The sequence below is a fragment of the Rhipicephalus sanguineus genome, chromosome 10, assembly GCF_013339695.2.
Source record: "Rhipicephalus sanguineus isolate Rsan-2018 chromosome 10, BIME_Rsan_1.4, whole genome shotgun sequence".
Taxonomy (NCBI): Eukaryota; Metazoa; Arthropoda; class Arachnida; order Ixodida; family Ixodidae; genus Rhipicephalus; species Rhipicephalus sanguineus.
The window spans coordinates 19,954,390-19,966,698 of NC_051185.1; the positions used below are offsets into that span (position 1 = coordinate 19,954,390).

The 12,309-nt window shown below is 46.2% G+C and overlaps 1 protein-coding gene across 1 annotated transcript; it reads left to right on the plus strand.

The window, feature by feature from the left end:
* On the plus strand, positions 1-11,768 carry LOC119407198 (uncharacterized). The gene is made up of 8 exons (XM_049419897.1): positions 1-35; positions 2,118-4,100; positions 5,029-5,186; positions 5,747-5,778; positions 7,550-7,636; positions 9,693-9,781; positions 11,388-11,518; positions 11,668-11,768. Exons 1-8 carry the CDS (start codon positions 1-3, stop codon positions 11,766-11,768), a joined length of 2,616 nt encoding a protein of 871 aa, XP_049275854.1.
* Positions 11,769-12,309: the final 541 nt, after the last annotated feature.

A 12,309-nucleotide genomic window follows, 5' to 3' on the forward strand; every position in this document is an offset into this window, starting at 1 on the left:
ATGCACATCAAGGCCACGTCTCGGGGTCTTGAAAGGTCAGCTCTAAGCGTTTTTGTTTGTTTGTCAGCGCGCCACGACGTGCTGTGTGAGAAAACCAACAAATTTCGAGCAAGGGGTGTGGTGTGGCAGCTGTTAGGGCCGAGAGGTTCGAACGCCACGGAAGGTGGAACGAAACACGTTCCGTTCACCGCGTTGCAGCTGCGTCTGTTCGTGTGCTTCGCGTCACTTTGCCTCGCCTTCTACCGCAAGAACGGCGAACTTCGGTAAGGCCTGCGATGTTATCGTGCTCGAAATACGGTTCACTGAACGCGATGCACATCAAGACGTCTCGATCGTGGGCTTGCTTTTGTTTGTTTGTTTGTCGGTGAGCCAACGACGTGCCGGCCGTGTGAGCGGACATCTTTCGTTTGCAATGCAGGGAAGGAGGGAAGAGTACACAACCAAATCGCGCGTATCCTACCGCGCTAACGAATGTAGTTCCACAATTGCGTCCGTATTTTCTACATGAGATATAAAAAAAAAAACGCTCCTTTGATTTTCCACACGTAGGTCTTCGAGAAAGGACGCAGCACACACCAGTGAGATATTTGTATTTGTTTTACCTTATAAGTTGTCACTTCGCGTTTTTTTCAGGCGCGAGAAAGTCGCGCCTTTTTCGTGTGCCTCGAACGCTAAGCGGCGTCTGCGTCGATGTGCAACACTGATTGCGTACAGCCATCACTTTCCATCGGTACGACACGCGCGCCGAACCGGACAAATTCGCGTAGGAGTACATGTTGTCCGCGAGTGTAGATTTTAAGGAGCAACTGAGGGTCGTAAAGTGGCTATTAGGAAAACAAAGCTGGTGCTGTCATACGGCTCAGCTAAAGTGAACAGCTCGAGAGAGGAGTTTTGAAGCAACGCGCACAGCAGGCATCCGCACCAGTCTGCACGGCTAGCTGCGACCTCTTTCGACCAAAAGACGACGGCGACATCTTGCATTACAGAAAGGTTTGATGAGGAGGTGCCGACACTGAGGGCGTACGCGATCAGGTGTATTCACCGTGGTGCGTCTCTCTCTCCCCACAATAATCGCCATGTCTGTGAAACCCTCTTTAATCTTTTGCAACCTACGTACGCTTTTGCAATGTGAGCTTTCTAGCTTCCCCGCACACGACGATTTCGGGTGTTCGAGAACAGCGCTGACAGCTAGCATGCCAAGCCTCTAGAGGCTTCCGTCAAGGGTGGAAGGGTACCTGTGCTTGTCCCATACCCATGGGGTGGCATACCCTACCAAGCCTAATTACCAGCTTCATTTTGTTCTAGACATGCAAGCACGCTGCTGAGATGAACCATGCGCAAACACATTTCCAAATTTTGGCCTCAACAGTGAGATTTATTTTCTGTGCCTCGCCATCAATTTGTGCTCGCTAAATTCCCAATTTACAAGCTCCAGATACCATTTACTCCAGAGTGAGTTTTAGTACTGCGTACCTAGCGTCCGCAATGGCGTTGCGTACATAAGAACGCTGGGTTTTGCATAGAGCGCGTGCTCATGTGCACTATGCAAAACACAACGTTTAGAATATCCCCCCTCCAACCTTTCACACTATAATGGAGCCACTTCCACATTAAGGGTTCATTAGTTGATGCAGCTAGTGTACAGTGGGCACTTCACACTTGTGAAAGCTGAAAAGCAAACAATGATTTGCTGTGGCTAAAGTCCCTAGATTTGTCCTTTTTACTTAAGTACCGACAACTGCCTCCTTTCCTGGCCCTCTCTCACGCGCAGCTGGCGTCCGACGCCATTTTCTTCCTAACTTTGAAGATTTACAAAGCCATGCGCGTCTAAGTACATTAGCCACGCATCTTTCAGCGGACAATATGCTAACGCAGAGGCCTTTCTCCTCCCGTCAACCCCCTGTCATTAGTGAATGGGGGATCGCGTTTCACCAGGTGCTGGAAAAGCGTTAGGAAGAACATGGCTACCGAAAATGAGCGTTAGCCAATGAGATTCGTCGACGGCGCTTCGATGGTTGTCGGTACTTAAGAAAGAACAGGGAAAAATCTAGGGACTTTAGCTGTGGCTATTGCTATACAAAGTTGTACTCAATATAAATATTTTTCTATTGATGCAGGAATTTGGCTTCACCCAACATGGAAAAGCTCAACGAAGACACCCTGCACACTTTACTGGCACACATCCAAATTGCAGTCTGGAGAGATGGTGTGCCTATCACAAAACTGATAAAGATGCTTGCCCAACTCCCGGCAAGCACCAGAGGGCCTTTTCCGGCAACAAGAGAAACCATAGAGTTGGTTGTTAGACGCTTTCCCTCGGCTCTTTTCATAGACGCTTATGACAAGGTCCACAATCGTTCAAAAGACAGTCCAGTGTCTGCAGGCGTGACAAGAAAGCACACGCTGTCTGCTTATAAGTTGAGTACCATCATGCGTTTCTACGATGTCAAGGGCCGCATGACCCAGGTGATGAGTGGCTATGGCTTTGCCACGATGGAACATCCTGTAAAATCACTTGTTTTTGTGCGTAATATCTATGTCGAGCATGCAAGACCCGATGACCCAAACAGACTCGGCCTGATAGTAGGGGATGTAATCATCATGGACGTAGAAGAGAATGTCGCAAGCAAAACAGCCCCTTTCGATGCTGTGCGTGTGCGACTTCTTGAAGCTGCCCAGCAGCATGGGCATAATTTGCGCACCACATCGGTGGTGTCTCGTGCAAACAATGTTCGTTTTGATGCTACGCCTGTGAAACATCTCAAAGGTGCTACTCAGTCAGCTTGCAATGCACCCCCCACCGTGCCTTACGCAAATAACAAAGAGCAGTTGTCAAACCAGGTTGGCGTCATTCATTCGCTCGATCGCAATGGTGGCATCATTACCTTTGGCTGCCAAGGTACAGAGTGGGCCTTCTTTACGAGAAATAGCGTTCCGAAGACCTTGCTGAGAGCCACGGAGATGATGCGTGAGGTATTCAGTGTTGGCGACAAGGTGTGCCTCGACGTGCAGCGAAACCGTAATACGAGAAGGCAAGAGAAGTGGGAGGCAACCATGGTGACCACGATTCAGCACAACACGCGCAGTGTAGTGTTTGAAGATTACACGGCACCTCCCAGATTGGCTGTGAAGAGCCGCATTCCCAAGACCTCACTGAAACCCACGGCAACATCAACCAAGGCATCTAGTGTTGGTGACGAGTTGTGCATCAGTGCGCGGCAACACTTTCAGAGCAAGCGAGAGAAGGGCGAGGTAGCCGTGATGAACACAGACCAACACAGTGGGTCCAGTAATGTCTGTAGTGTGCCTACCAGGACTGCAGCTGCAATGGAGGAAGAGAAGAAAAAGATGCCTTGCACGAATGCCACGAAGAAATGGATGCCCGGTCGTCTCGTCCTTGACCAGTGCGTCAGCGCAACGTTCTCTGGGCGCAGAAAGCTGTCAGGCTACAGAGGCACCCTTCATGCCGAGTCTGAAACGTTGGGGCACCTGAAGTGCCAGTGCGATGGCACCATCATATTGGTGCTAATCGACATTGTGTACTACCATGGCAAAAGGGTCGAGTGTTTCTGCGAGTTGTCGGGAAAGCAGACTTTTGAGCAGGTGATGGACGTCTTTGTCGACGCGGTTGAAGCCGAGCGCGACTTCTGGCTGGCAACTCTAGTGTGGGCTGGTGAACGCCCTGCAAAACCGCATGTCAACCGCAGCGAAGACATATATTCATACGTTCTTGACTCTCTGAGGAACGGGGAGCTTTCGAAGGGTGACAGTCCCGCATCGCTCAAATACCGCCTCGACACCTGCCAGAGATGTCACTCCGCTTCTACATATGACACTATGTTCGCTGGCAGCCGGAACGAGAGCCCCTTTCAGACAGCGGGACGGCACACGACGGTTGGCAAGGTGCAGGAGCAATGTTGCTGCCCACCAACTGCATACCCCACTTCCGACAAAGATGGCGTCGTCCACTCTGATGTTGCGTTATCGGGCTGGAAACCCAACGGTGGAGTCCAGCCCGACCATGACCAACCCGAAGAAGCAGACTTTATCATCATAGACAACATGATACATCCTGCTTTTGTCGACAATGCCATGCCATGGTAAGTGTCCATCAAGATGAGAAGAGAAACAGTTTGGTTTTTAAGATTGCCAAAAGTAAGAGGTTACATTCAAACTGAGCGCCGAGCGTGCTGTAGGCATCGCTTTAAAAGCTCCTGCAATTTCTCGGCAGGCAAGCGCTTGTGTTTTCCACATGCTCTTCACCTGCTTTGAGAATTGGACCTGGCTATAGTGAAATGGTAATGGGAAGTTGGAACCTTATCAATAATAGCAGAGCATGTGGTCATGTAGCGTTCTCCATGTTGCCCACAATCTTCACAGCAGTTCTGTAACTGCGTACACTTGTGCTAATATTGTCTACCCTGTTGATGTATGTACACAGGCGCACAACACCACACATCTCCAGCTACACACTAGTGAACATTACTGTTTTCTCTATTGCACATAAAAGTACAAGCTTACTTAAAACTTGCTTTAGGTTCAGTAATTTGCCATTGAAGTCGCATTTCACACTTGAGATGAAACTGCGCCTTTTTCTTTCTTTTTCGTTTGTAACTGCGACAGAAGTCTCAGGAGAAGATGGCAGCTTGAAAAGATGAAGAGGAGGAAGTAAAACTTTATTCGACCAAGGGATTTGGGCACGTACGTCCCAGGGTCCCCGCACGACCCCACTGTGCTGTGTGTTCATGAGTTCATGCAGTTCCATGACATGGGCGGCCCGGTCAGTGGCGATCTTCTGCTTGGCCGGGTCCGTCAAAAAATCTTTGAACATGGGAGTGCTGGAGTCGACGTTTCAACATGTGGTCTTGTCTCCTTCAATGCAAGCAACTTTGTCCTGAAGAAGGAAAGACCACTTATTGAAACATAGGCTCATGCGACACCCGTGTTTGAGGATCTTCCTTTTTTTTTTCTTTTGAAGCCATTTATACGTACTAACAATCCGTTTGTTTATTCATATCTTCTTTTCAGCATTGCAGCCACCTCTGAAACGACATCATTTCAAGGCTCCGTCAGCGCCAACTTTGCCGGTGCCTCGGCTGGGCAGTCAGTGGCGTGTTCCAACATGCCTGGAACTAGGCAAATGGAAGCGTCCTCACACCATGAAGACAACACGACCGATGTGCGTGGTAAGTGGATCATGAACTTCAGATATTCAAGCAGCGAAATAACTCAGTTGTACGTCGAACAAGGCTGAAGTTCAGGAAGAGATGGAGGCTTGGAAGAGATTAATATTCTTGAACACGAGGCATTGCTGTAACCAATGTTTCGACAAGTGGTCTTGTCTTCTGTTGCTGCCTCGAAGAAGACAAGACCACGTGTTGAAACATTGGTTACAGCAACACCCCCTGTCCAAGGATCTTTCATCCCATGTTGTATGTGCTGTATGTAAGTTCTTATATCTACATTGCCTACTAGTGGCCGCAGAAGGGGGCTATAACGTGGCCTTATCGCCTTCCACATTGCAGCTTTGGAATTCTGTTGAAGAACGAATGTGGGAGCTCCGTCAGTGCGTCCCTCTAGATAGTTTTCAAAAAACCGAGTAGGTTCTTTTAATTTGTAACATTCTGGTTACAGGAAGGGGCCAGAGGAGGAAAAATTTAGAAATTAAATTTTCGTGCCTAACACTTTCTTGCCCCTTCATATTTTGTCATTCACTCCTTCACCCCTTAATTTTTTTTATTTCCAGGTGGTCGTGATGCTGAATGCCATGAGCTTGACGTGAGTCGTTGTCCTTGCCCTCCTGCAGGGGCGTAGCCAAGGGGGGGGTTGGGGGGGTTCAAACCCCCCCCGAAATTTTTCAGTTTTGCTTGCGTATATAGGCACACACACATACAAACGCACGCACGAACATACATAAAGTATGGTTGAACCCCCCCCGAAAAAAATTTCTGGCTACGCCCCTGCCCTCCTGCATGCCGGAATTGTACAGCACAGCCATTAAATATGACATGAAATAGTGCGACATCAATCGCAGTTTTAGTAGTCTGAAATTGATCGCTGCTCATTACTGCTCGCTCGAGTTTATTCAAGCTCTTAAGGACAACAGTTTTTTGTTTGAATGATGGGGGGGGGGTTACTTATGCGAGCTTTTTCAATGGAATGTCACTCTAAAGCAAACAGAATTACTACCTGCCTTTATTAACTGAAACGTGGAGATATAACGAAGAAAACGAAAATGAGAAAACTGGATGAAGAGTTACCTTCCCACAGGCAGGAGACAAGCCTTGGTCTTCGATATCACACTCGTGACGCTCAGCTATGTATAGAGGTTCTTTTCATAATTGTAAAGATTGCTTTCCGACACTGCATGTTGCCCAACCTTAGGAGCAGTACACTCTTTCGTTTTCTTAATAAAAAATGAAATCATTTACGATTCATACCTTACTGGAAACGTCTCATTTTGACACCTCTTACAATGGCTCAGTATTTTGATGATTAGAACACTTGAGAAAGGTAAGTAACTTATCATTAGCTAATTGGATGCCGAGCCTTATACAGCTAGCTTTGTTAGCTTGAGGTGTTCCATCTATTCTTGGAGTTCGGTGCAGGATAGGTGGAATAGATCGTAGGCTTTTCAAATCTGCACAGTGGTCCCAGCATGGCCATCCAACCTTTTTTACCTTCTCACACGCCAGTGACTCAATGCTTTATAACGTGAATTAAGAACTAAACTGTTGTCAGTAAAGGTCAATGCTTCGTAGTTGGCAGATATTTATTCCAGTGCTTAAAGACTAGTGCCGAATTGGTTGACTGATATTATAGTCTCGGGGACCCTAAAGGGACAGTCATGACAAGTATAAAGTTGATGTGGATTGTTGAAATAGCATTCCAGAAACTTCGTAGCACTTGTTTCGCTCCTAGGAAGTGCTTAGTTTGAAATAAAATTACGTTTTAGTGGTCCGCATACTGCTAGAGCAATTCAAAGCCACCTGCCTCCGAAACGAGCATTCTGGCATGGCCATGCCCGCCGTTTACTCGCTTTACTGCACGACAGCCAGCACAACGAAGGGGCTTTAGCGGAGCACTGCCCGGCGAAAACGGAACTTGCGTCGTTCTCAAGGGTAACGTGAAGGAGTTACTTTTTGTATGAATCCGACTGAAATGCACTAGTAGTTGCGTGTTATTCAGTCTTGTAAGTGCACTGAAATATTCCTTTCTGTCATTAGTAGTTTGAGCACTTGTGATTAATTGTACCAAGGCCCCACTACGTCATCGGGGTTGCGTTCCAGAACGTCCCACTGGTGGCGCAAATCGTGTCCTAACCTTACCTTAATTTCTCGATTGCCGAAGCACTGCTGCGTATAATATTGACGTTTTAGATGGTCTCGAGCATTCACCCTTCACTAAGACAAATCGTTATTTGTCTTTAGCGTCCCTTTAAGGTCTTTATTGAATTCGCTACAGTGTCAAGCATGTGACATGAGCCAAGAGCTAAATTTCTTTTCCAATGTGTGTAACACTGCCTTCTTCTTTTCTTCTTATTCTCAAGGAGCAAACGATGCAGCGGCTCTTGGCCGCCGTCCGAGACTGGATCAGAGGCATCGTGTATGAAGAGCTACACGAGGCATTAGAAAAGGTACTGAATAGATCTACTCGCTGAACTTGCGCATTTGACGATGTTGACGATAATTATTGGTGTCTAGCCTTTCGTAGCCTAAGATCAGATGTAGGGACGAGTGAATCAGTCAATTTGAGGCACGTAGCGAAGAGCAATCAATTTGGTCGAATAATTTCAAATCTGTATGTCACATATTATAAAGAAAAGTAGCATTTTTGTCATAACCCAACTTACTTACACAAAACTTTTAAGAATTGGAACAAGGCTTGTGGGAAGGTCACTTTCTTAGTTCGAAGCATAGTGGATGCAATTTTGAAAAATAGTAGCAGGATTAAAATAGCAGTAGGTGTGAGTTATAAGCAGTAAAATATGCACATTTTAAGTTTGCTATACTTAATGCATCTAAGCCTGTAAAGCATGCTTAATAATAATAATTAATCGAGGTGAAGGCAATATGCACGTTTAATCTTGAAGTGGGACTTTGCAGCAGTGTGGATTTCCCTTAGACCATTTCACAGCATAGCAGCCCTGAGCTGCTGTGAAACCACCTCTACAGGGGTGTTACATGCACTTAAATATGCGTCTATTCGTTTGTTTCGAATAATTGAAATTTGTGTCCATGCGAATTCAAATACTGTAATATTCGTTCGAATATTCAAGGCGCTCGAATATTCGCCCGTCAGATGGAAGATTCGGACCTGAGCTTTCATTAGCGGTTGCCAGGCTTAAGAGGAGACGTGGGTCTTGAAAAGTGTGTTTTGAATAGTTCGGTGAACGGAATGAAATTTAATACACCTTATTCAGTTTTTCCTGCAGATTCCAAATCTCTGAGTAGATTTTTACTAGCTGCATTATAACAAAAGGTATGCTAGTTCTACAACATTTTCTAGCACAGTTCTTACGGGGATTTTTGGCAACTTATTTTCGTCAAACACAAAAGCAAAGCATGTGGCAAGATTGCCGGAAAGTTGATCTACCCGATGATGCTATTTATTTTCTTTTAACGTTGTTTACCACATGACAATTCTTGGTAATCGTAAAGTGTACGAAGCAAAAATTTTTCACTCATATTTGCATCCATTTACTTTACGTTAGAAGTTCGATGAAAACAATCAAATTAGCATCATCGGTTAGACGAGTTCTCTGGCAATCTTGCCACATATTTTGCTTTTGTGTTTGACAAAGCAAAGTTGCCAAAAAGTACCGTAAGAAATATGCTCTCAAAAATGGCATATCTTTTGTTCTAATGCAGATAATAAAAATCTGCTTGAAAATTTGGAATCTGCAGAAATCTGCAGAAAGAACTGAATAAGTGTACAGTGAAACCTTGGTGATATGATCACAGCTCATACGAATTTCGGGGTGATACAAATTTTTCATTGGTCCCGGCCAAAGCCCATTAGCCTGCAATGTAATGGAGTACGGTTGTTGCGAACCGATTTTCACCCAGCGACGCTTGATGCGAACGTTCACTACCGCCCAGGTACGAAGAGGTGCTGGCCACGCTGTCGCGGAAGACGCGCCAAGCACGTGCGAGCGCGGGAACACAAGCTTGGGCATGCGCGCCGCACTGCCAAATCGTCAGAGTCACGGTGTAAGAAAAATAGTTTTCTTACGGTCAGAATAAACCTTCAGATGCGTCACGGCCTCCGAGTGTCGTGGGTCACAACGCACCTGGTTCATTAATTAAATACGCGCGTACGGGCCGTATATTTGCGAGTGCTGGTATGATTGCCGACATCTAAAAACTTAACTGGCTATCATTCAGGATTCTTCCTGACGTTGCTGCAGCCCTGAAAAACAATAAATGAAAATGTACGCCAGCTTTCCTTTGTCGCATGATAATTTTCTGTTCTTTCTGCTGATACGAATTTCGGATGATACGAATATTTTTGGTGGTCCCGTGAGATTCGTATCTCCGAGGTTTCACTGTATTAAATTTCATTCAGTTAGCCCAACTACTAAAAAAATTTTTTTCAGGACCCACGTCTCCCCTTAAAGAGTCTTTAGAGGTGTCCTTGGGGACTCTTGTTGGGTCCCCAGTCCAACTCGACAACAATCTTGCTCAATGCAGATGAACTACATTCAGCTCCGTGAAGGCGTTGATTTTGCTGCCACGCAGAAAGCCACATGTCCAGCTTATCTTGACAATGCCATGTCACGGTGAGTATCAATACAGTGAAAAAAAAAAAAAATGTTTCATTTCTTTGATTGCCAGGAGTGCAAGGTTATGTTCCAGCCAAGTCGTGAACAAGCTGCGGACGTCTTTTCGGTAGTTCTATTGATTTCCCTGCAAGCGATGCTTTTTTTTTCCACACGCTTTCCATCTGCTCTTAGAACTGAACCTCCTTGTAACGAAATTTGCATCCCCCGTAACGATAGCCTTTCTGTGGCCCGATAATTATTGTAAGCAATAATCCCACGTGTGCTCAGCCTGTGGGTGAGAAATGCGGTTATTGCTGGTTTGCTGGTTTGAGATTACGGATTTGTGTGTTCCAGAATGGGTTGAAGGAGAGGACATTTTGTGGGAATAGAAAGATTGCTCTTTTTTTTTATTCGTGCTAACTTTTTATACCTTTGTTACATCATGCAATGGTTACTCTTATCTACGTTCATTACAACAAGGCATTGTCATAGGCACCCTGTAATAGAACAGAGGGCACAACGTAGCTCCCACTTAGCACCTCAGTATCGCCGGCAATGGCCACCTGGGTTAACAAGAAAAATGAGACGGATAAATGCGTTTACTTTGAATTCCTTACTCTTAATGCCACGACGACAGAGGAGAGATCGGTGAAGTTAACGTTAAAGAAAAAGAGAAAAATCACACCATCTCCCGCTAAAGGGGACCATGAGGCGGTGCAAAGCAGCGTTTCGGCATGTAGAGCCCGTGTTTCAGAGGGGGAGTGGAGAGGAGAGGGGAGGGGGAATTGGGAGTGGAGAGGGAGAGGAGGTTTGTGGAGAGTGCTTGCGCATGCGCAGTAAGGGTGGTCACGCCGCACACCACCACCAGATTGAACTCCGCTATAAGATGCTTCACATCTAAAAACGTCATCTAGCGTGCATTCACCCAACCGCCATATTGTACACATCTCTATGCGACAGCGCCATCAAGTATATCGTCACCCAACTGCAGTTTGCATGCATCTCTATGGGACAGCGCCACCTATTGAATGATACGGGAGATGCGACGGCGAGGGAACGCCGGACAGAGCGACGACCGACCAGGTGATGCTATAAGGAGCTTCGCCCCTAAAGTGAACCATTCAACTCTGTGAAGGTATTAACCTTCGCAGAGTGGAAGCTCTTTAGCACGACATAGAGGTGACAGAATTTCGAACCATAGCTGATCACATTCCCTGAAACTTAACCAGAAATCTCAGTTCAGGTACTCCCTTTTTAATTTAGCTCCCGCTTCTTGAAAGTTTCCCATGTAAGCAGCACGGTGCTCGCGTCTTTTTGCCGCAATCTCCGTTTTGCAGCACGCGTCGTCTTGTCTAGCTTGTCGCATGCACTTGGCATTTCATGTGCAATCTTAACTGGTGTTTCCCGCCTGTGTCCCTTCTTCATTTTAGTGGACCAGTGGTGAGTAGTGGGGTTTGCCCATTCTATGTGGCATGTATGTTTTGGTTGATGGACAGGAAAAATACACAGAAACCAAGCCATATGCAGATTCACTGTAAAAAGGGAAAACAACTTGCAGTGGGACATTGCAGCAAGTTGTCATCTCTCTATTCTGTCACTCGCAATTTTATTTTATTTTTTTCAGCACTGAAGTCACATCTGGACCAATGGCCTTTCAAGGCTCCACGAGAGCTGGTTTTGCTGACACCTCGTCTGGACTGGTAGCAGCACGCTCCAACATACCTGGAACAACACAACTGGCAGCATCCTCACGCCGTGAGTATTACTCTACTGAGGAGCATAGTGAGGGGTGTAACTAGGAATTTTATACGTGTGTCAGTGGTGTAGCCAGGGGGTGACACCGGGCCCATCCATTCCCCCCTCTTTTACTTACTTCTTTTTTTGTTTTTGTTTTTAATTTCCAGGTGGTGCTAACGCTGAATACTGCAATCTGGACGTGAGTTGTCAACTTGCTGTGCTGCATGCCAGACTTGTACAGCACAGCTGTCGCGTGCATTTTGAATAGTGCAACTGGCTTGCAGCTTTGTGTGTACCTTACTGCAAGTACTGTATCTCATTTCGGTATTTCTTACAGTGATCTACAAATTGTTGGGGTCTCTTACATCCGGAAACCAAGATATTAAAATGAGGGAAGCCATAGGGGAGGGCTCCGGAAATTTCGGCCACCTTGGGTTCTTTAACATGCACCTAAATCTAAGTACACAGGCCTCTAGCTTTTCACCTCCACCGTAATGCGGCCACTGCAGCCTGGATTCGATTCTGCAACCTTCACATTGGCAGTCGAGCACCATAAGCACTAGACCACCATGGCGGGTTGACAGTCGTCTACAGTTTCCTTGTTGACATCTCCATGATTGGGACAATTTAAGAAGTTAGAGAAGTTCTTCGAATTCATAAATTCGTCAGGCAATGAGGAATAACTGGACTCCATGCAACCTGTGCTTGGTCTTATTAGCTTAGGTGACGTCCATTTTTAGAGTTCAGTGTGTGTTAGCTGGGACAATTTGTACACTTTTTGAATATTCACGGTGGCTCTGAAGCTCCAT

Coding starts and splice junctions, on each gene's coding strand:
- LOC119407198 (XM_049419897.1), top strand. CDS start 1: ATGCACATCAAGGCCACGTCTCGGGGTCTTGAAAG. Junction 5,187..5,746: donor CAACACGACCGATGTGCGTG/GTAAGTGGATCA, acceptor TTTTATTTCCAG/GTGGTCGTGATGCTGAATGC. Junction 11,519..11,667: donor ACTGGCAGCATCCTCACGCC/GTGAGTATTACT, acceptor TTTAATTTCCAG/GTGGTGCTAACGCTGAATAC.